This window comes from Hydra vulgaris, chromosome 01 (genome assembly GCF_038396675.1).
Source record: "Hydra vulgaris chromosome 01, alternate assembly HydraT2T_AEP".
Lineage (NCBI taxonomy): Eukaryota > Metazoa > Cnidaria > Hydrozoa > Anthoathecata > Hydridae > Hydra > Hydra vulgaris.
Window position 1 is genome coordinate 40,564,789 of NC_088920.1, and position 26,277 is coordinate 40,591,065.

Here is a 26,277-nt window from a genome sequence, read left to right on the forward strand (position 1 = left end):
CCTGTAATTTAATTTTTGGTGTAAATTGAAGTTTTATTAATTTCACCATTTATTTCTGATGATTCTCTATTGATGAAGCACAGTGTTAAGTAAGATAAATTTTTGTTAAGTGAGTTTCTAATAATTTAATTTATATATGTATAGCCTTCTCAGGAAAGGCTTGCTATTGCAAAACTTATATAACCAAACTTTATTTTTTTTTTTTTTGCCAACTTGGCCACAGTTTTTTGCATGTATTGATAATTTGCATGTTTTAAAATATGCGCTGAAAAAACCAAACTAATTTAAAGAAAAAATCAAAAAACAAACAAACCATAAACTAAAAAGAGAAACTAAGTTAACGATAAAACAAATAAAGGATAAATAAAAGTATAAAAGTAATATATTTTTTAATTTTAAAGTGTCTCAATTAATAAATCAAACTTAATTAATTTAAAAGGATTTCAATTAATAATTTAAAACTAAAAATTTTTACTTTATTGCCACATTGTTGTAGCACATAGTTTGATTAATTGTCTCTTAGTTGTAATAAATTACTAAGTTGGGTAATAAATTACTAAGTTTTCAAGTTGGTTTTTTTAGCATTGACATTATTGCTTAAAGATGTAATTTCATAGAAAGGTTGAATATTTAGGAGAATGTTGGAAAATTAATTGATAATTTATGATATTGTAGAAAATCGATGGGTGATTTTTATTGCCCAATTGTTAATGTCTAAAAAATATTTTGAGTTGAAAAATATTCTTATAATGTTAAGTAACTGAGCAATAGATAATCTAGGAATTATAAATGCTTTTAAAATATTGATATTATATTTAATATTTACCAAGTTTTATTTGAACTAAAAGTTTTCTTTATAACTAGAAATTCTAAAAGTTTTCTTTAAAACTAGAAATTCTTTAACTTTTGTTCTGAAAAATTTGTGCATTACTATTTTAAATAAAACAAGCAAGTTGATTACTTGATAATTAAAATGATGTTTGCATTTATACAAAACATTTAAACATGAATCAGATTTTTTTTCTTTCGTCATTTAAATTAATGCTTTCAAATAACTTTTTTTAAATAGGTGTTAAATAGTTTTAAATATATCTTTTTATATGATGACTTTTTAATTAACTATATATATATATATATATATATACATATATATATATATATATATATATATATATATATATATATATATATATATATATATATATATATATATATATATATATATATATATATATATATATATTTATATATATATATATATATATATTTATATATATATATATATATATATTTATATATATATATATATATATATATATATATATATATATATATATATATATATATATATATATATATATATATATATATATATATATATATATATATATATATATATATATAGAGAGAGAGAGAGAGAGAGAGAGAGAGAGAGAGAGAGAGAGAGAAAGAAAGAGAGAGATAGATAGTTCCATAGATTGTTGCATTTGGGAGTACGGAAGAAAAAAATGATTCTTATGCCAACAAATACGTCACTTTTAATTACTTCTGACTTTCGTCCAACATATGCGTGTTGTTGGAAAGTTAAAACCATTAATTTAATTACAAATTAATCGTTTTTTAAAAAACCCGCAAAAACACAAATTTAATTGACCAGAATGTTTTTAAAAACATTCTGAATGTTTTTAATAATATAAACAATGTTTTTATTTTTATTATTTTAATAAAATGTTTTTATTTTTATTTTTTTTAATAAAATGTTTTTTTTTTTTTTTTTTTTTTAATGTAAATCATGCATGGAGTGTTGCTACATCGACTATTTTATAGCCTGACTAGCAAGGGAGTGCTGCTACATCGGCTGAGGGTTTGGTTGGGGCAGTCAGTCTATCAAGTAATAAAAAAAATTCCGGTCTTGCATTTTAATTTTTACTTTTTGTCAATAAAATATGGAAAAACTTTCTGACAACCAGTTAGAGGTTATATATATATATATATATGTATATATATATATATATATATATATATATATATATATATATATGTATATATATATATATATATGTATATATAAATATATAATTCATAATATTATTATATTTTATATAATAAATATTATAAATTATTATATTTCTTATAATAAACTATTATATTTTGTTTTTTAGCTTTCAATACTAATAATAATGTGCATATGGATTTTTAATATTTGGAACAGTGCTAATAAGTGCTTGAAATGTATTAAGTTAAATAAATAACCTTATTTTTTAAAGAATTTCCAAGATGTCCAAGGTAATTACAAATATCTTCTATATATTTAGAAATGATGATAGAATATGCTAAAATACATATATAAAGTATGATACTCTTTTTTCACATTTTAAAAGATTCCAAAAAATCTTAGTTTAGAATTTTCACCTAAAATTTTAAAAAGTGTAGAAACTAAAATTGTGTTAGTCTACTTATTAAGAAAAAAAATAATTCATCAATCAAAGTTCTAGATTTATAGCATAATCTAGAATAGTATAATTTTTTATAATCTTTTTTTATTTGGTTGAGGAATGTTTTATTGATTTATTATTCACAAAAATTTTGTTTCAAAATATTTTAGACATATGCAGATTGCTTGGATGACCTAATTTTCTTGCAGGCTATCTATCAGTTTGTTGGATCATGTGAAGATGAAGTAATGTCTTATAATAATTTTATATTAGTTTGATAATATAGAGAAATAAAACAGTCTTGTCACAATTTCTTACTTCAAGTCAAATTATTAAGATAAAGTTATTCTTGTAACTTTGTATTAACATTTTTGTCTTGTATTAACATTATTTGAGCTTCATTTTTGCTTACAACAATACTTTTAACTTAGTGCATATTTGATATTTAATATAATTTAAAGTGGTGTGCAGAAAGTGGTTCAAAGTGGTCTGCAGAAAGTGGTTTAAAGTGGTCTGCAGAAAATTATTGAAAGCATGGTAGTTTATTTCCATATCAACTTGTTTCACTGCGCAGCGGCCTTGTTTGTCAAGGTTCGTGTTTCGGAGTTATAGGTTTGAGAGAGAGTTATAAACCACAATTAACTAGCCTCCTCGTCTGTAGTGGCCTTCTAGGCCTTGGTGAGGTGAATTAACAAAAAAAAAAAAAGAAGTCATACCAATAGATGCCTTGTTCAATTTTATTTGAAAAATATATGGACTTGTGAATTAATGATTTTTGATACTAATAAAGACTGGCTGTCACTTACAATGCTTGATTTAAAGCATTGTAAGTGACAGCCAGTCATTTGTAATATATGCATTGAAACTATATTTTATTGCTAAACTATATTTTATCTATACATTTTGTTAAACTATATTATATCTAACATTTTTTGGGGCTTGGTCATAAGACTAAGTTTGTCTTCTTCTTGCCCTGATCATGTCAATATTTTTTATATCTTTTCTATCAACTCTGTAACTCCGAAGCACAAACCTTGATGAACAAGGCAGCACAGAGAAACAAGTTAAGCATAGTACTACCAAAGACATGGTGGGAATTGAACTTGGAACTCTACCATTTCCAGAATATAACACAGGCAAACAAAGTTTTTTAATAAAAGAAGACAGTTTTCTTTAAATAACTATATAACATAATAAAATTAACTAATAAAGAATCAGCATATTAAGAAATATAAAATTAAAATTTGTTAATACATATGGTAACTAGGTTGTTATTTTAAACAACCTAGTTACCATACCTTAAAGAACCTTAAAGTAACCTAAAGTCACTACTTTAGGTTACTTTAAGGTTCCTTTACTTTTTTTTTTCTTAAAGATTAATTATTTGAATTTTAGTGTTTTGCATATTATTTTTTTATAGCTGGTATATAAATAATAAATATTTTCTAGAAAACAAGGCTTTATTTGGCTCAAAGATCTTTCTTGTGAACAGCAAAATGAAATAATGTGGGGAGCAAATTTAAAAGAAGAATTTAGTATTTAACAATATGATTTTAGTTGTTGCTATAGTTGCAATAGTTATTTTGTTAGCATGTAATATTGGAAAAGCATCTTTAACAACAGTTATAAACATCATTATTTCAAACAATAACATAAACAAAAATGATTCAGATGTTTTCATGTATAAATTCAAAAATTCACTGACCAATAAAGTGCAAATATTTACACTTGCACCATTAAAAAATACATAAAAAATATCTTTGAAGTTTCAGAGTTTAAACAAAGGTTATGCATGAGCAAGAGATTTTATTATGGAAAAAAATTATTGAAAAAGTTACACTCAATCCTCAATAACATGTCTCAAAAGGTTACACTCAATCTTAATAAATAACATGTCTCAAAAGATTACACTCAATCTTAATAACATGTTACATTAAAAAAAGATTATCCTAGTGTTAATTTGTTTTAGTAAATGTTTTATTTTGAATAACTATTTTTTTATTATTTCTTTCTTTTCAAGATCAAAGATTAAGTGACTTTTTAGGTAGTATTCAAAAACGGTCTGCAATTAGTGTTTCATTAAGTTTATTTTTGAATAGAATTGTAGGAAAAGTTTTTTCTTTTATTCCAGTTATGCAAGAATTACCAGATTATTGAGAAATTGTAGAATAAATGTTATTAGAGTTTTTTTGGCTTTAATTGTTTGTTCTTTAAAAATGCGACTGTATTCTGCATTAGTGTGACCAACCCCCTAATATTAAAGCATTGAAATTTCATTTTTAATGCTTGAATATCAGAGTTAGAAGTTTCCGATTGCTGTACAGCACAGTTTTTTTTTATAAAAACTTTAACAACCAAAATTGAAGTAGCTTGGATATCTAACAATGGAATAACTTGTTTTTCTGGGATGACAAGAAAAGCGTGGTTACTAAAATCATAAAGTGAATTAGAGAAAAAATTTGATCAGAAATTAATCTTGCAGTCTAATGCAGTCTTAAGAAGCAAGAAAAACAATAAAGAATAAAAAAATAGTGCGATTGAGTGAACAGGTGCTAAATAAATGAAATTGAAATTATTTTTATAAATGAATAAAGGTTTTAATAGTAGTCTTTGATAGTTAAACATTTTCTTACGACTGATTGCATTCAGTTTCATTTGCTTTCTATTTTCTATACTTTGGTTCTGTTACCTTTTTGTTTAAATTTGTTTTTTTATTCTCCTAGTTTTTTCATTTTTATGTTTTGTTAGTTCTACCATTTAATTTTGTCTTGATTTGAAATGACTTTTGTATTTAAACTTTGAATGAATGAGTTCAATATTTTTGAATAAATAAGTTCAATATTAAAACATTGTATAATATTAGTTTCACCATGATCAGTTGAAATTTTATTGACAATTTTAATTGACAATTTTAAACTGAATTTTCTTAACAACCGCTAAATCAATTGTAATGATTTTTTATAATGATGCTTACATAATTAGTTTTTATTTCAACATAAATAAATTAATTTTTGTAGCATTAATCCATAAATCTTGGAAATTTTTAACACTATTTGCATATTTCCATTTTCCCTCAATATTCCTTTCACAGTTGCCTAGTAAGGTTCAATAACTCACTGCTCAAGACAGTTTGGTGGATTAGCATTCTTTGAAACAAAATTACCAAAATTATTTTTTTATACAACCTCATTACTTTTTTGGAATAGTGGATTGATGCCAGATCTAGCCAAAATAAGGTTGGTTGTATGTGCTTTTTAATTAGAGGAATAAGTTGCTTTTTCAAGCATTCAGTCACATATAGATCTGATGTCAAAGATCTGATGTCAATTTGTTATAAGAAGAGAGCTTTTAAAACCACAACTGCAAATAGCCTGCCATACAGCTTGGGAGCAAATTTTACAACTTGAATGTACTTGAATTTGTCAGAAGCTTTATAACGTTTTGACTGAAAATAGTATTGATTACCTGGAAGCATTGAGTGATCTTTTTTATAGTAATTTCATCATCTTCTAAAATGCATTTTTTTCGTAATTAATTTAAGCAAATTTTTATGTCGTCCAATTGCCTTGATTTATCTAACAAACAACCTTTTTGGTATTTTTTTTCTTGTAATATGCTTTCAGATTTTCCTTTTTGAATACTCTTTGAACGAAAGATCTACTTCATTTAAACTTCTTAACTAAATTTTGTCGTGGAGTCAGATTTTGATGAATTAAGTTGACTTTTTGGAAATTAATCTTGATTTTCCACCACTTCCCAATTTTCTTTTACAGTTTTTTTTCCTTGTAATGTTTTATAACAATTCCAGTAGTTAATTTTGGAATTTTACATGCTTTTGAAATCATGGAATATGAAAGCAATAGATTTTCAATGTGAAATTTTAATTTATTTTTTTCGATTTTCAGACTCTTTACTCAACATCGCAAAAACTTATGAGAAGTAAACAAAACTACACCCACTCACAAAAAAACTACACCCACTCACAAAAAAAACTAACTATGTAAGCATCATTATAAAAAAAATCATTACAATTAATTAGGTGGTTTTCGAAAAAACTCAATTTAAAATTGTCCAAATTTCAACTGATTATGGTGGTATTTATAAAAATTGTTCTAATTATTTAACACATAGCATTGTTTCCTTCACATGTTACGGAAGGTTATTTATCATTAACTCTTGTTAATGCTAAATAACTTGCCGTAAGGACAAAATTTATGTTAAGTTTATGTTTTTAATTATCGCATTCTTTAACTAGTGGTGCTTTAATTAGCTGCACGCTTATTCTTCTTGAAATTAACATTTTACATGCTGCTTATTCTTTTTGAAATTCGCTGCGTTTGACTTTAATTGGGATTAATTAACATTGAAAGTCATCATAGGCTAGGTTCCACATAACATTGGTTCCTGGGAGACCTATGATGACTTTCCAGGTAGTTAAATGAGCAGTAATCTGAAATGATTATTTAAATGAATACAATCATTCAGAAAACAAAATAAATAAAACAGTTTTTTCAAATGGCTATATAGCTTTATTTTGTTTTCTATTATATACAATACATCACAATCAACTAAAGTTTGATTTTTTAATTAAAACAATGTGAAAAAATGGACACAAGAGAAGGAGAACATTTAAAAAAATATATAGAGCATTTCTATTGCAAAAATCGTTTTTCAAACTTGAAGTTTGCTATCCACGTTGAAATCGATTAATGTAATGTTTTTATTTACATCAAGTGATGCAATGTAAATTTTAACTAACATTAGCATCAATTTTTACTGAGATTTTTAAAAAATAACTAAATCTAAAAAACTAAATTAAGGATGGAATGCAAGAAACGAACTTGAGTCAAGTTCGACTTGAACTTTACTTTGTAACCAATAGCGGCAGAGTATTTTTTGAGGGGAAAACCCATACTCTGCCGCTATTGGTTGCAATGTAAAGTTCAAGTCGAACTTGACTCAAGTTTGCTTCTTACATTCCACCCTTAGCTTTTTTTTTTAAGAAAAATGTATATTTTGCGAAAGTTTATTTAACCCCATGTAAACTGAACAACTTGGAGGCAACACAGGTGAAAACCTGCTACTGTCAGTTTCTGTATATACTACTGTGTATTTATGGCTGCACAGTAATAATATATTCTGGGCACCTTAAATTTTGATTACTCTACATTTGTGTAAACTTTTTTTAATTTCTTACCTTAATATATAATAATTATTTGTTTAATTTCAGTTATCATTTAACAAAGGTGATGTCTTGGTTGTTACTAAGGTGATTTTTTGTATTATTTTTTAAAATTGTTGAAATTAGTTGCTTAAAATCTTTTATGTTGTAAATATAGTTAAATTTTTTTTTAAAGTACAGATGATGTTGTGTAATGTCTTGAAATAACTTTAAATCAAATTAAATTAAATTGATAACAACAGGTTTCACTAAACACACTTACACATTTAATATATTCATACATTTTATTCTTTACAGATTTAAAATTTTTATTTAAAATTAAGTCAAACATTTTAAATTGTTTCATTTAAAAATAAAAGTTTATTAAAAAGTTTAAAGTAAAAGAAATATATCTATAATATATAAAGTAAAAAATATATCTACTTAAATATGCTTTCTTATGAATCTACTTAAATTTGCTTTCTTATGAATCTACTTAAATATGCTTTCTTATGGATCTACCTAAATATATTTCTTATGAATCTACTTAAATATATTTCTTATGAATCTACTTAAATAGGCTTTCTTATGAATCTACTTAAATAGGCTTTCTTATGAATCTACCTAAATAGGCTTTCTTATGAATCTACTTAAATTGGTTTTCTTATGAATGTAATTAAGTTAACTTTTTTTAATTAATTCTATTGTTTTTAATTTTTTTTAAGAGCAATGAGAATGTGAAAAATAATTGCATGTTTGAATCCTAGGAGCAAAGTAACATATTTTTGCTCCTAGGATTCAAACATGAGATTTTTTTTCATAATTTAATTGATTTTAAAACAATTCCTCCATAACAGAGCTTTGGATTATAATAACGTTTTATGTGTGTGTGTGTGTGTGTTCAAATAAGTGTGTTATAATACATTTCTTTGGTTTTTTCCCCTATATTTGAGGCTGTCCTGAGCAGGAATTTTTTCTTTGTGACTCTCTCTAGTCTCTTTACATAGAGCAGCTCACTTGGCAACTGTAATATGTTTTGGTGCATAATCACATGATACCAATTTATTGGTTATGCTTTGTGCTCAAACTCCGACTAGAACACAAATTTTAATACACGCTCAATATTCAATTTTTTTAACTTGAAAATTTTTTTTTTAAATATGCTTAACAAATTTCAATAATTTTTTATTACACATGCAAAAAAAAAAGACTTAAAATGATCATATAAATACAATTGAAAATGATCATAATTAAATACAATTTTTTTAATTATTGCTTTTCATACCTAAAAATTTTATAAATAAATTTCTATGAACTTTTCTACCAATCTAAAAAAAATGTGCAAAAAATCATTGTATTAAGTTAAATGAATACGACTTTGGTTCTGCTTAATTACTTTTGTTTTATGTATTTTTCTGATTTTGTTTATGCTGAAGAATGGTATTTTCTCTAGTTTCGAAGCTAAAATTTCTCTATATGTTTCTTTTTATTACTATTTTTTAATAAAACAACACTTCTGTTAGTTGCTAAAAGTAACAAACTCTTAACCTATTTTCTAATCTTGGGAATTACAATGAGGTTTTATGAATAAAAAAATTAGAGAAAGAAAATGATCTTTAAAAAGTTATACAATCTTTAAAAAATAACAAAAATCATGTAATAAATAATTTTATTTATAGAAAGATAATGGAGGTTGGTGGGAAGGAATGATTGATGGAAAAATTGGATGGTTTCCATGTAATTATGGAGAGGAGATATCTGCAGGTCAGATCATTTGTGTTTTATGTATTAATATAAGGTTATGCATATAACAGCATCAAGTTTAAAAAAATTGGAACAAAATAAAAATTCTTGAGTTTTACTTTTATAAATGTTGAAAAATGTATACTTTATTGAACAGTCTGATGTCATCCTGGAATATAGGCTACTGGGGTTTCTGTACAAACATCATTCAACTAAGTAAGGAGAACATGCAAGGAGTGCCTCTAAATTGACTAAGGGTTTGGGTTAGGGTAGCAATCATTTTTTTAATTATTTTTTCTGAAAAAACTTTATGGAAAATAGTAATTAAAAAAAAATAAATATAGTAAATATGTTACTGTTACCCGCAAAACCAGGAATTAGCTAAATGCTAATGTTTATAATGTAATGTAATTTAAGTATGCTCTCTCCTCTTCATAATTATTTTTATATTTTAATTTTAGTTATATATATACCTCTCCTCTCCATAATTAAATTTATTGAGCATATTTAAATTGTATTTGCGTAATGTTTGTTATTATTTGTGCTGTTGTTGGTAATTATTTTTATTGTTGTTCACTGTTGTTATTATTTAAGTGTTTTCATATTTTTTTGTCTTTTTATTTATATATATATTATTTATATATATTTTATTATAGCTTAATCATTTTTTTTTAATTAATTTAATTTATGCTTGCTTTTATTTACTAATATTGCTGTTGATTTTTTTGTTTGTTTGTTTATTTTATTTAGGTGTCACTCCAATTACTAGTTTTTAACTATATGAGTGACACCTAACCTAATTTTGTAAAATTGTTTAAAAAATTGCAATTTACAATTTAGGGTTAAATAAGAAGATAAAAAAAAAATTAAATATTTGAATGCATTAACAATTTAAAATGCAAATGTTTTTGCTTAGATTAGACTAACTGATAAATATATAGTTGTTACACTCTAAATTATTGCATAATAGTTTTATTTTTATGAAATGAATTATATATTTTATATATCAATTACTTTTATATATTATTCACTTTTATTGTGGGATTGTTGATAGTTGTAATAATTCTTAAAATTCTATTACAATAAGAATATATAAAACATTTTTTATAAGCAGTAAAAACTTTTTTAGCTCTTTGTAAAAAATTTTATTAAATAAGTAATGTTGTTAAAACCCAAAGACAACACTCATCTAAAGAATTTTTTCATGGCGCAATAAATGATGCTTGTTATGTGTATATACTTGTAACATTAACATTACAAACATATGCTTGTAACAAGTATAAAACCATATTTTGTATTTAATAAACAATTTTTTTAATGGATAAGTAGATGTTGAAGAACTTTTTAGAGGAGTAGCTCGCATGGCTTGTCATGTTTGTTTTAGGAGAGTTTTTCTTTGCTCTCATGCTCATTTACTCACACACACACACACACACACACAGATATATATATATATATATATATATATATATATATATATATATATATATATATATATATATATATCTGTGTGTGTGTGTGTGTGTGTGTGTGTGTGTGTGTGTGTGTGTGTGTGTGTGTGTGTGTGTGTGTGTGTGTGTGTGACTATATATATATATATATATATATATAGGAAATATATTAAATTTTTCAAGTCCTGGAATTTTGATGGATTCAGTATTTTTCAGATAGATTCAGTAAATTTGATTTTAATCAATGAAAATGAAATCAAAAATTGTCTGGTCACCCTGAATTATTGATAATTATCAAATTTTGTTAATTGTCCTAGGTTTCCCAAAAACATTTGACAAAATAACCTTTTTTGCCAATATATTAATAGGCACCTGTTTAATAATATTTTTTTTGGATACAGCAGCAAAAGGAACCAAATTAGGAGAGGTAAGAAGGTACTTTCTAAAATTAATTTAGGAAACACATAAACAGACATTATGTGTTACCTTAATAGTTTTTTTTTGGGCTGTTGTACAATAAGAATTTCTATTGTTACCTTCTAAATGTCTTGATGTTACCTTCATTTAGGAAAAAGTTGTTTTTGTATTAAGATAGATCAAGATTATATAAAATAAAATAATGATTGCAATAAAAGTTTATATCTTGGTCTGAGAACTCTTTATTCTTTTACAATAAAGACATTGTTATGAATTTATTTGAAAACCTTCAGAGCCTCTGCCATTGTTAAAAACAAAAGTTATGAAAAAAACTTGTATTTAAATTTTGTAAAGTTGTAATTAAATAAAGTTATGATGACGCATGAATAGAATTTCGATTAGATTTTAGTTTTTTTTTTTAACAAATTCACTCCCAACAAAGCTGCAAGCAAGCACCAATTTATTTCAGAACTAACAGAAAACAAAGAACAAAAAAGCAAAAAAGCGAAAGAAGTCATAGAAACTGTAATTTGTATGAGTCAGAACACATGAAGATAAGAGAGAAATCATGAAAAACATCCCTGAAGATAAGAGAAAAAAAATATCCATGAAGATAAGGGAGAAAAAACATCCATGAAGATAAGAGAGAAAAAACATCCATGTTTGCAGAAAAAAACTAAATGAAATACATAAACTTTTTTGAACATAAAGGAACAGTTACAGTAGAAAAATACAACTTTAATGCATTGTGCGAGTCATGCAAGGTTGAGCATCACATTATTGTGATTGGTAGAAGTAGGATTTTCTTAAATTTGTTTCAACCTTAACATGTTTTTGATTTTGAGTATGCGCTATATTCTCTAGTCTCATTCTTTGTGTCTCAAGACTTGTATCATTGTATGAGAAGTGGTAAATTAATTATATATGATAAACTAATAATAATATTAATAATAATAATAATAATAATAATAATAATAATAATAATAATCTGTTTATATATTACATTTATATATACATTGATGAAAAGCCACTTGTGTAAAATGGTGTTGTTGGTCCGCTTACATTGCTTATTGTATGGAGTGTCTATAGGAAATGTGAATATAGATGTTGTTTTTGGGTTCTTTAATTTTGTTTTTCTGTGTGTGTAGAACTCGGAGATTTTTATTGATGAAGTAGTAATTGAGTTAAGCTAAGTACCAGTTAGAGCGCTAGGGTGTGGAGTAGACAATTCATTGAAAGGTCGTTATGTGGAAACCAAATATACAATTCATCGCAAAGTCGGCAATGTGAATAATAATTCAAAAAGTTATAAAGTAGAAGACTCAGTAAGAGTGTTACCATTTATCAATATAGTTAACAATATGTTAACAATATTTGATAAGTATTAGTAGTTTGGATTTCAATTCATCAGTTACTGTATCTTTTAGGCTGTCACAGAAGAGAAACCACATTCAAGATTTGCAGAGTAATGGATGAGAGCGGTACTTCCAACAATGCATCATATAAAGAGAACTTATAGATAAGACTAGCATGTCAGACTTTAAAGTCTTTCAATTATGTCAGGCTTTAAAATCTTTGATAAATTAAGAGCAGTAGCTCCAGTCTCTTTCATCTAATGATAGAACTTTTCTCTTAAAATGATTAACAAGGTAGCAGTTAAAGGAAAGGTTCAAGATATGTGTTAATTGTCAATGAGTAAGTTGTTAGAGTCAAGATAAGATATTAAACATTTTTTAATTAAAGGTTTAAAGTTTGCTAATAATATTAAAAAGACTGATTGGGTGATATTCATAGGGGTCAAAACAATTGAAAATTGGAAGCATTGTTGTCATTTTTCAGCAGGAAGTAAAACAAGATTCAGTTAAGCACTCGTTAAACAGTTTAGAGAGTGATAGGAGACTTCTCAAGAACAATTTTGTAAGAGTATTAGAAATGTTGAACCACAAGTAGAATATAAATAAGAAATAACTTTAGCAATGGAAGCGATTTGGATTTCTAAGAATAGATTAACTGTTTCTTTAGGATTACAGGAAAGTTGTGGAATTAAATTCAAAAGATAAATTTGAGAAAAAAATGTTTTTGCAAATGCTTTACCCTTGTTATAAAGAGGTATAATAGATGAATGTATGTAATATGAAGTATGTAAAGCGAAGAGTGAAAGTATCTGAAAGTTTTAATGATATTTTTTCTTTTTGCAGAATATACTACTTTTATGAAAAGATGTTCTCCAGAGAATTGTTCTTGCAGATAAAAGAATCAATTACAATAAGTAATAGCCACTGCACAAAGTCATGAAAGTTTAACTTAAAGCCAAATAAGAAATAAAAGTTTCCATGCCTGCCTGGATCCAGGAGATTATAAAGGAGGTACAATTTTCTGCAGAGAAATTAAAGTCATTAAACTAAGGACCATCACAAATTAAATAAAAAAAGAATCAGCTGTAAGATGTAATAAGAAGTCTAAAGAGTGAGTATAAATAGATAGATGTAGAAGAACATAGAGATACTGAGCACAAGCTTGAGTCAAGACAATACACAAGTTAAGGAGTGGAGGTAAGCGATTAGGTTAATCTGGAAAACGAGTCACAAAGTTAACTGAGTAAGAATATGTGAAAAATAGTGTGATGAGCATTAAAGTTGGCAATAGCATATTGAATGAGAGATAAAGAGAAAAAGCCAATTTAAATGAGAGAAAAAGAGAAAAGGTCAATTTGATCAGAAACAAAATCAACAGTTTTGGAAGTTTGATATTTTGCAGTTGATATTTTGCAGTTGTTGGTGGAATCAGCTTTTAACAAGCTCTACTCTTATTAGGAGATAACAGAAATAGTTGCCACTGCCAATTACTACTACATAAAAACAGTAACTGCGTGATCATGAATGATCTTAATTCTAATCTGGCCTAAAGTGCTTGTCTTTCAACATGATTTAATCGTTGTCTACAAGTAAAAACGCATCTACAAGTAAAAATGACAAATATGAAAAACAAGCCAAAAAGAGTTGATTTCTGTTCACAACAGAAATCATTTCAAAAGAAATGATTTCTGTTGTGCATGCTTTGATGAGCAATCTAATGTCATACTAAAATTGGAGGGTGCTGGGGACTTCATAATAATAGTTTTAAATAAAATCTTTATCATTTACCATAATGCATTCTACTTAGCTAAAAACTAATGTTTCAAAGTCAACATCCACATATTTATTCCTAAACATTAAATACTCTTTAAGAGCTTTTTCACTCCATATAAAAGTTTGTTCCAAATCTATTTCTTCTATTATTATATATTCTAGCATTACATAAACATTAATAGTTTTAGACTTAAATTAGTTAAGATAAACTAATTTTCAGCTAAATATAAATATTTAATATGAAAAAAATAAAAAAAACTTGTTTAAAAAACTTTATTTTGCTTTTTGTCTTTTGAGGATGCTTTCTTTTGAGGAATGATTCTGTGTATTTTCATGCCATTCTGCGCATAAGGTGCCTCGATGTACTATTAAAATATTTGCAGACTCAAAATTATCTTAAGCTGTGAAGAGGTGTTTTTTTTTTTTCTAAATTTATATTATTTATTTAGCTTCTTTTTAAATTTTTATATTATATAATTCAGTTTTTATAAAGTTGTTTCTTAAATATAAAAATATAAATTCAATATAAAAAAAATCAAATTTCAATATAAAAAGATTTGACTTGCTTAACATATTACTTAACTGATTTCACTTAACTGACTGAAATCAGTAGAAGTAAATCTTCTAAATTTAGTATAATATAATACAGCCTTTGGAAGTAGGGTTGGGCAACCCTATTTCTGAGGGCTGTTTATATTATACTATTCAGTAATTTCCAACCTAGAAGGGCCTGGTGTCAGCAATTTTTTGCTAACCTTATTTCTATGTTGTTATGATAAAACCTTTGTGTTAAAATTTTGTGCCAACCAGATGCTGACCAATAGTAGTTCAAGGTCAGCAATTACATCAACCTTGTTTTTTCTAATTTTGAGGTATATATATATATATATATATATATATATATATATATATATATATATATATATATATATATATATATATATATATATATATATATATGTATATATTTTTATATATATATATATATATACATATATATATGCATATATATATATATATGCATATATATACATATATATATATATATATATATATATATATATATATATATATATATATATATATATATATATATATATATATATATATATATATATATATATATATATATATATATATATATATATATATATATATATATTACTTGTAATATGTATATATATGTATATACAATAGCGTGCAAAAGTAAGCGGACAAGAACGTAACTTGAGATAACTTTTGAATGAAAAGTCCAATTTCTTTCAAATTTTCACTGAAATGTCAAAAAATTTATTACAAATCTAAAAACAAATTTTTACTAAATCTAAGCAATCTAATCTTAAAAGTTCATTTAATTAAAATATGCGCGTGCAAAAGTATCCGGACAGAAAAAATCTTGAATAAGATTTTTTTTTAAACATTTTTAAAATTGAAAATGCTTTATTTTAAAGTAAATTGCTTTAGTACTTTGTCGGGAAGCCCTTAGCATTGATTACTGCTTGAGAGTGACAAGGCATTTAGTCCACCAGCTTCATAATCACAATAGTTTTGATTTTTCCCCATTCTTGTTTCAGAGTATTCAATAAATCACGTTTACTTGTTGGTTTTTGACCTGAAATTTATCGATCAATGAGCTTACAAGGTCAGGATTTTGCTAAGGCTATTCGATTAATCGAATTTCTTTGGTTTTGAAAAAGTTTTTCACAAGGGTTGAAGTGTGCTTTGGGTCATTGTCCTGCTGAAATATCCATCCTCTAGCCCTAAAAAATGTTCCACGCAAAATGCTGTCTTGGTAAATGCTGAAATTAAAGAACTTTATAATGTAAAATGTAGTGTTGACACAATCAAACGTCTTTTGAGGTCTGCAAATCTATTTGGAAGACATATATGTGTATATATATATATATACACACATATTTATATGTACAGGCCTTGTTATGAGATATTGTTTTGTAACGGTTATAACAAGTTATATTTATTTTGTAAATAAATTAAAGTTTATAAGTTTTGAGTTTATTAAAATTACTAAAACAATTTATTTATTGAGATATTAACAAAAACATTTAATATTTTGCCATTATACTTGAGAGGTTAATATTTACTCCATAAATCTGCATAGTTTTTTTCCGTTGTAAAAATATCTGGCTTAAATAATAAATGTACTTACTGTAGAATTTTTTTAAACATATTAAACAATTAGATTGGGCTTTCCCCTTTGGGATCGTCCATAAATTATGCAATGTTATATTTATTTCTAAAAAAGAAGTAAATATCTTAAGTTCTTTTATGCAACGATTTTCATTAAACTTAAAAGGATCTCAAAGTGCCAAGACAAATTGTGTTTACTTTAAAGAGAATGGTAAAAAAAAATGTTTGGCCAGAATTTTTTTAAGTAAAAAAAAATAGTAAATGTATACCAACAAAAACAAACTTTGTTGTTTTACTTGAAGCTTGCCATCTCCACAGTAGCAATTCTCTCAGAGTCTTAAAAATATATGCCGCAATCTACAGACTTGATAATTTATTCAAGCGCATTTAATTCCAAAGAGTTTTAGTAAATGACGTCATTGTAGAATTTCGATAAGAAATCTTAAAATATTTTTTTGTTAGCGAATTATAGATTTTTTTCCATTATAAATTATTAAAGAATTTGTTTAGTTATCATTATATAAAAGTTTTTTTTTTTAATCATAAATTACTGAGGCAACATTTATTTCCTTTATTTCAACGCAACAAAGACATTCTTTTTCAAGTGGCATAGTTTTACAATATCCATATTTACACCATTGTTCAGCGCCAACACTTAAACGGCTTAACTTTGATGTTTTTAGCAATATCAAAATTCAAATTTTCATAGTTTTCAATTTCATTTTCAACTATTTCGTTTCTTTTATCCATACAGGTTTTTTTTGTCTTTTTTTAAAGAGGTTTGAATCGTCATGGAGTTTTTAATTGACATTTTAATTGTTTAGTTATCAAAATCTAAATGCAAAATACAAAATTACCTTAATATTTATATGCAAATCATCAATATTTATTAATTTCCACTAAATTGACATTAATAATATTTTCTAACTATAAATTAAAGAATTTGGCTATTATCTCTAATAAATGATGTCGTTTACCAAAATTATTTATTAATTAAAAATTTAGAAATTTTTTAAAATGTCATTTCGAACAAAATTGGCATAGCAATAAATGGCTTAGATAAACTAAAAAAAAGTTCACATTATTGACATATAAAGAAAAAAAGATTCAGAATATATAAGGTGATCAACCACTTTTTTATATATTTATTTTATTTAAGAGTGTGATCTAAAAATCTTAATTTTATTTGGTTCTCCCGCTCTAAAAAAAACATTCTTATGTTTAGCTTCCTTTAAAATTTATAGGAAAGTCATACAATCGATAAACACTATTTTGAAAAATAAATAAAACAATAACATAATATTGATTCAAAAAAAAAATTCTACAATGACCTCATTTACTAAAACTGTTTGGAATTAAACGCGGTTGAATAAATTATAACGTCTGTAGATTGCAGTGTATATTTTAAAGGGAGAATTGCTACTGTGGAGACGGCAAGCTTCGAGTAAACCAACAAAATTTATTTTCGTTGGTATACATTTATTATTTGTTTTTTTCTGCCCAAAAATTTTTTTTTATCATTCTCTTTAAAATAAACACAACTTGTCTCTTTGTCACTTGTCACTTTAAGATCCCTTTAATGAGCTATTTTGATTTTTTATTTAATTTAAGGCTCTGCGAGGAAAACCTTTTATCTTTTTTGTTTGGTTTATTAGTGAAATTTAGCGTTGCATAATTTATGGGCGATCCATTTTGCATAATTTATCTACAATCATGGGTTTAATTTAAATTGAAATTCAACGTTGTGTAAATTATCCACGATCGATTTTTGGGATCTAAAAAGAAAAACCCAATCTAATTGTGTTGTCCTAAGTACTCCAAAAACGCTTATTTGTCTAGTTTTTTTCCTTGAATATCAGTTCTTTGGAATTCGCTTCCTTCATCTTGCTTTCCTGATTCATATAATTTGCAATCCTTTAAGTCGTCTGTCAATCGTTATCTTGCTCTACAATCTTCATCTTTTCTCTTTCAGTAACTTCCAACTTTAATTAGTGGCTGCTTGCAGCCTTGTTGGAAGCAAAGATGTTTAAAAAAAAAATTAAAAAAAAAAAAAATTTGTGTAAATAGTTAAAAAAAAATTAAAAGCGTGAAAACATTTGCACTTTTTAAAACATTTTAGTTCAACTTGAGACTTTTGACAAATAAAAATTTTCATTAAACAAATATTGCCGCTTTTCTATTTATTTATTTTTTTTCATTTCCATTAAAATATTTTGTTTTCATTTACCGTGAAATCTAATGTATTTTCACTATTTCTTAGTAAATCCAAAAAAATAATAGTATTTTGCTTTAAAGATGTTATTAGCAGAACTTATTTTTAACAAATATCAGTATAATTTTAAAATTTACATATCTTATACTTAAAGCAATAATATTAGTTTTGTGTTTAATATAAAATAAATGTAAGTTTGGCTTTTAAAACGTTTTACTTATTGATTGTGTTGTTTTTATTTGGTTATAAAAGTTTAGTTAGTTTTATAAAATGTATAAAGACATTCTTCTACATAAAAATCAACTGACAAAAGTGCTTTAATCAGACCAGTATTTAAAAAAAAAAGAGTTGGAACATACCTTCGAAAAAAGGTGTTAAAGGTTATAAATAGCGTTAGCGATTATAAAGTTAATATCTCGATAAATAATTTGTTCTGGAAAGTTTAATTAACATGAAACTTATTTTTTAAGGAATTTTTATGATATGAACACAACTTGTCTTGGAACTAGGAGATCACTTTAATGGTCAAAAATTAAATTAAAACTATCAACATTTTTTGTCAACATTTTGGCTTTAACAAAATCTTCACATACTACTCATAAACTAGTTAATTATTTCTAATCAATGTTAATTCTATAATTAATTCAAAAAGTTATTAATAAAGAAAAAACTTTTGTTAAATAAATCTAATAGTTTTGCCAACAGGCTTGATTAAGGTTTATCCGGCAATGCATATGCAGTTTTAAGTGCATTAAGCACTTTGGTATATTAGCACTTTCGTAATGGAATGGAAAAAAAATTATTGATTTGAAACTAAATAAATAAAAAATATAGTTAAATGTAATACAACATTTTAAAGTAACTTGAATTAAATTTAATTTAAAAAATTTTCTTTTCTTCAACATAGTTTGGAAATTTTAGCAGTACAAAAATATGCTTCCTACATAACCTATTCGATTCAGGCAAGAATGGAAGCTTTTATTCCTTCTCATTGGTTCCAAGTCAAGTCTCACTCTACTCCATGGTTTTCACCCTCTTGTGCAGCTGCTATATCTAATCATAATAATTTTTTTCATCTTTTTCAAAAGAAAAACTCTCTTTAGAACAAACGTCTTTATTATTGCAAGAAATTGATGTAAAATGATGCTGTCAGATGCTAAGCTCCATTATTCTCAGTTCACTAAATCTTGTATCTTATTTCAGAATTTAGGCTCTGGAGACTTTTGGAAAATCTTCAACAGCGTATTAACAAAGTTAGGTCTAAGATTCTATCTCTCATTCATGGGACGGATCTTATTACCTCTCCCAAGGATAATGCAGAACTTTTTTCAAAGAACTTTTCTTCTAATTTGAGTCTCGAATCTTATTTCTCGTCATTCTCTTCCTTCCATTATCCCAGGTGAAATTGCTGTTTTGTATGCAAAATTCAAATGGCATAATGCTTCTAAATAAGGCCTGTATGTAAGTATAGACATATATATGTATGTATAAAAATGTATATATATGTGTGTATGTATATATATATATATATATATATATATATATATATATATATATATATATATATATATATATATATATATAGCAGGCCTTGTTACAATATTTCTCTGAGTCGCGAAAAAGCGAAAAGCTTTTCTAAATAACACAACTCAGCAAATAAATTTTGCATCATTAGAAGTTATATTGTGTCACTAGCATCTTTTCAAGTACCGCATTGTAATTAAAGTTATTTTATTAACGCGTTAAAAATCATACAAACAGTTAGTTTTTTTCTCACTAGAGCAAAAGTTACAAATAAAATCTTATTAAAATCTTATTTAAAAAATCATTTTTATTATTTTTTTCAAAATAACTAAATTTTTTTTTGAAAAAAATATTTTTTTTATAAAACGTAAAATAATGTTTGTTTATTTTCTTATGATTTTACAGTTGGTTTTTGATTACTTTATTAACTGTTAATAAATTTTTTCTTATTTAATTTGTGAACTCCTTTTAATAATGTTTTTAAACAATAAAGAGTTTTTTTTGTTTGTTATTTATCAGTTACCAATAACATATTCGTGATCATAATTTATTTTCATAAATTAAACAAACGTCATTAAAACTTTACGTTATTGAATTAACAATAAACAAAATATCTTATTAATAAAATATTTACATTAAAATAAATCGTGCATTTTTTAAAATATTATGACAAAAAATAATTTTTACATTTAAAAGGAATTTATATATTTAATTCCTTAAGATAAAACTTAAAACACTTTAATTTTTTTAACCAAATTTTAACAACAATAAAAAAAATTATTAAACAAACTATTTCTTTAACAAAAAATCTATTAGTTTACAATTGCGGTTAAATGCTTTTACTTACGACTTTATATCTTCAGAATAAACGTCACATAAACGATATCAAAAGATAATTAAAAATATTCTAAAAGATATAAGTTTTTGCGTAACACAAAACTGCTGAACGCGTAGGCAAATCGCCTTTTCGCAAGCTGCGTAACACTTCTTAACAAGTCCTGATATATATATATATATATATATTTATGTGTATATATATATATATATATATATATATATATATGTATATGTATATATATATATGTATTTGTATATATATATATATATATGTATATGTATATATATATTTATGTATATGTATATATATATATACACTGCACTGGTTGCTTCGGGCGTTGTCGATTGGAGATATGCATGTTTTCCATTGATTTCGCAAGCATCTGAGACCTTTTGAATAGTGTTTCAGCACTGTAAATAGTTCATCAAAATCTTCATCGCGGAACAATTGACTGCGAAATCAGTAGTAGACCCGCGAGTAAGATTTTTACGCATCCTGTTATGGGTTTCAGGCATCAGAATAAACGCAAGAAGGGCTAGAATGGTTCAAGAGTTCCAGCGGGCATTGCTGACGTTTGGGATTACTCATTTGCGTTTCTCATTCATCTCAGTGTGGTGGCGGATGACACAAGTGAGATGGTAAAGAAACTTTATATCGTCTCTCCAGCCACCTGTTATTCTCATTTTTACCGTTGCTAAAGGCTGATTTCAATTTATCATAATTGCACATCAAATCCTTCACAAAGAAGTATTTAATATTTGGTGATTTTGTCAATCCATTGAGCTCATCATACTTGACAATGCGAAGAATGCAATCCAACACATGGTGTTGGAAACTAATGAATTTGGATTTGTGTTAACCTTTCTCCTCAAACATTTGGTGCTGCCAAACAACAACGCCTGTCTTCTTGCCATTATTTACAGTTGTTGTATCACTTAAAGGACTTCGTAATGCGTTAGAGGAATTCTGTCTACAGGTTGAATTCCTCTAACGCATAGTGAGTTTCTTCTGTGATTGTTTGAGCTTTTCCATCTTTAAATTTAAGCGCAGGGGCTGGGATTTCAATGCCCTCACCAGAAAACAGGTGGCACACCTTTGCTGCTCTGTAGGAAGACAGCTTTGAGATTGTAGCAAGGTGTCTTGCAATTGGTGTTGGTTTATGCTTCCATTTGCTCGTTGATGTTGCAATTTCATCATCTTAAGAAGTGTATTCGTATGAGTTGGGAGTACATGCTTTTTTCAAACTAATCAGGAGGCGCTGAGCTGGTAACTGTGAACAATGTCGCTTTGATTACCATCTTTTGCTTAGATGGGTGGATGGTCTTGGCATTAGCAGGTTTGCCAGTGAAATAACCAACATGGCCTTTGCACTCAGTTTGCAGTTTATACAGGTCCTCGTTCTCTTTGCAAAACTGTTCATTCAATGCACTAAAGTTTTGTTTCTTTTTGCAGCGCTCATAGTCTTTCAAAAGTTTTGATAATTTTGCACAAATGACTTGATCAGATTTCCAATCATAAAGAGGCAAAGTGGCAATTTACAAAGCAACAATTCACACAAGGATGCTGTGTAAATTGCCACTTTGCCTCTTTATGATTGCTCTTGAATATAGATTAAGTTCTTTATTCAAGTTTCTTACTTCTTATTAGTGTTAAAAGAGCTCTTTTTAAACAACATGTTACATTCTACTCACCAACTTAAACAGAAAAGGCCTAAATGTAAATATTAAACATGTAACAAATTAAAGAAACTGTTACTGAGTTTCCATATATTTTATTTAAAAACAAGCAATTTAAAATTATAGAAAATAAAAAGAGTAAGACACTAATTAAATATTATATGCACAGTTATATGTTTGTATATAAAGCACAAGTATTAATGTAGCTCACCAAATAATACAAGATCTCTTTCAATTAGGCAATAATAGTGTTGACACAAAATTAGGCTAATTTAAACTTAACTATTTGCTTTGAACACCTCACTTATATATCAGTTTATACCACACTGCAAAATAGCTAAAGAAATTTTTATATCTCTGCAGGAGCTTTTTGAAAGCATAATGTTATACAATATTCTGGAAAATTCCAAACAATTCTCTCAGGGCAGTACCGCAAGGTTTTTTTACGGTGGTTCGTTTTTGTATAACGAAGAAATTTAGAGTAAAAAATAAATATTTTGCTAGTTTTTTATAACCAAATTCGCATGAAACAAAGACCACTTGGTACAAAAAGGGGGGGTCAATTGCACCCAACTACTCCCTAGGGTATGAACCTGTCTCTATATTAATATGTAGTATATAAATTATTTTACAAGTTGGTTTAATGACTTATATTATATATAAATATTATTGAAACAAATATATATTACGCTAAAATGGTCTATATTACATTTCAATTTGGACTGTGCATGACCTTTTTCAATATTATTTTGGAATATAGGTCATTTTAGTCAATAATAGGCAAAAGTTCATCCATTTCTGTTACAGGAAATGATTTTTAAGAATAAAAGTTAAATATATGAATGTATGTGTGCATGTATATATGTATATACATATGTATATTTATGTATATATATATACATATATTACAAGTATTTATATATACAAATACAAGATTTAAAAAGATGCATAGAATATCAAAAAGGCTATTCGAAAAGTAAAAGTGATGCATCTGGGGCAACCAAAGAATGTGTTGGTATGTTTGATTGGTCACCAAAACTCTAGCAACAAAATCAGAGTATGATTAGTGTAAATTGAGAGAATTATCTGAAATTAATTATGCCTCAACATACCAGTTAATAAACAGGCTCTTCTCAACTATACTTCTCAACTGTGACAATGGCATAAAATGTCTACAAACAGTAGGAGACCTCTGTTTAAAAAGTTATCCAAAAAAACAGAATTAAATAAAATTTGCAAATTTTATATTTACATTGTTATGTATCATTTATGGGTTTTTAAAATGTTTTCTTTGATGTTTTATGATGTAACATTTGTAATGTTTGTTTGCAATTCAACAATAGAAACAAAAATGCAAAAATTGAAAATAAAAATGCAAAAATTGACTTAAATAAATGAAAACCATGAAAGAATTGTCAGAAATGCATAAATAAAATTGACTAATATAACCACTTAATACTTGGTATGTCTGCCTTTATTCTTTATGACTGATGAAATACCATGCGGCATTGACTGAATAAATTCAGAGCCATGTTTGAATCAATTTTTCTTTTAAGTCTCTCGTATTGGTTGAAGCTGTTTGCATGATCTCTCTTTTGAGTTCATTCCATAGTCCTTCAATGTGATTTAGGTTGGAACTGTTACCAGGCCATTGCAATATGGAAATTGTCTTTCAAAAATTTCATTTCAGATTTGGCAGTATGATATGGAGCCCCATTTTGCATAAATATTATATTCCCATTAGGAAACCATACATTCATTTGGGGTATTAAACATGTCTTTAGAACGGTTTTGTATTGCTCTTGTCTCATCATTCCTTCCATAAAGTATAATCGTCCAGGCCCTTTTACCGATATCACACTCCAAAACATTATCTTTTGAGGATGTTTGACTGTTTCTTGAAAACATTTCGGAAGATTTGTCTCCTCTCTCTTTCTTCAAACAAATGGTCTTTGTTCAACCATAAATTCCAGCATGACTCATCAGAAAAACAAACCTATACAAATAAAAGGCTACTGTAGCGAACAGATAACTTTCAGTGACGATATAATTTATTGATATTGATATATATATATATATATATATATATATATATATATATATATATATATATATATATATATATATATATATATATATATACATATATATATATATATATATATATATATATATATATATATATATATATATATATATATATATATATATATATTTGTACATATATATATATATATTTGCTTGTATATATTTATATATTTGCTTGGAAATATTTTTATAGATCCTTTGCCTACACCAGATGAAGTTTTACCCTCAACACTCTCTGAAGATGCAAAACAGTATCACAAATTAGTAAGTCAATCAGTTAGTATTAGTGTGGAATCTCTAATCATGTTTTTATTTACACATTTATTGTGGCTTTTCCAGCATCCATATTAAAAAACAAAGGTGTCCAAATAAATTGATCTCCTGAAATAAAAGCTAGACAAAAGAAATAGATTTATTTTTATAAGTTGTTTACAGTTATAAAAGATAAAAATACAGTTATAAAATTATAATTTTTATGTCATTGCAAATATTAAATCTTTTTAACTTTTTATTAAACAATAACTTGTTATTATTTAATTGAATAATTAACAACACTTTTTATTATTGTAGTTTTCCAATAATAAAAAAAAGTTTTTTTTTATCGGTTTTATATGGTGAGGGTTCAACTTCCTTTTTTGAGAACAAATATGGATTTTGATATTTTATTTAAAAGAAGTTTTATTTGTTTTAACTAATACTGTTATTTAATTATAACTATATTTTTCTAACCTGTAAAAATGTGGCTCCATAACAAGTTTCACACAGTTTTATACACATTGTGTGTGATTAGAATATCTAACAGAAAGTGGCATTTCTCTGAACTGGCCACTTTCTTCATTTGATAGGCTCATTGTGACTAGTGGCTTTGATACAAGTTCCACCCAGTCATTTGCAATGTTGGTTCCATTGTCTTTTTTTCTACACTGAAGGATTATGCCAATTACCCAGGAGTGTTAACCTTTATCTGTGTCTGCTAACATTGCATGCAACAAGTTATCAAAATAAGCAAAGTATGTACTTCAACTTATGTATGAATCCACAATAGCAACAGTATCACTAAAAGGATCCTTCAAAAGCTGAGTTGTCAAGTAAACATGCTTTGCACCATCGTTACATTGGGGCACCCCTTTAAGTGTGTGTTCACATGAGATTGTCCGTAGGGTTCTGAGTGGCAACAAACAATCGGTAAACTCTGTGGGGCAGTGTCAATCATCTTGCGTGATTTAGAACACCTGGTTTTGTTGATGACACATTATCAGACACAACTTTTAATTGTGTTAATTATGTGATAGAGATACAGTTGGTCTAAAGACAGGTCATCCAAGACATCTTTGTCTAAAATCGGCATACTGTCTTGACATTCAATTGTTTGGAACTGATATTTACTACATACAAATGGTCATGCTTTTATAAATGTATATCACATTTATTCAACGTTTTTTTTTTTTTAAATACT

At 26.2% G+C, this 26,277-nt stretch overlaps 1 protein-coding gene across 2 annotated transcripts in view; it reads left to right on the forward strand.

Moving 5' to 3' along the window:
- The first annotated feature begins 2,147 nt into the window (after positions 1-2,147).
- Positions 2,148-26,277, forward strand: part of LOC101238539 (rho guanine nucleotide exchange factor 7) — an 81,271-nt gene continuing 57,141 nt past the window's right edge. For both annotated transcript variants that reach the window (XM_065788158.1, XM_065788157.1), the window contains exons 1-5: positions 2,148-2,286; positions 2,606-2,680; positions 7,666-7,704; positions 9,276-9,360; positions 25,015-25,085. In XM_065788158.1, coding sequence (XP_065644230.1) covers positions 2,278-2,286; positions 2,606-2,680; positions 7,666-7,704; positions 9,276-9,360; positions 25,015-25,085 — 279 coding nt within the window. In that variant the 5' untranslated portion in view covers positions 2,148-2,277. The remainder of the gene's footprint in view (positions 2,287-2,605; positions 2,681-7,665; positions 7,705-9,275; positions 9,361-25,014; positions 25,086-26,277) is intronic.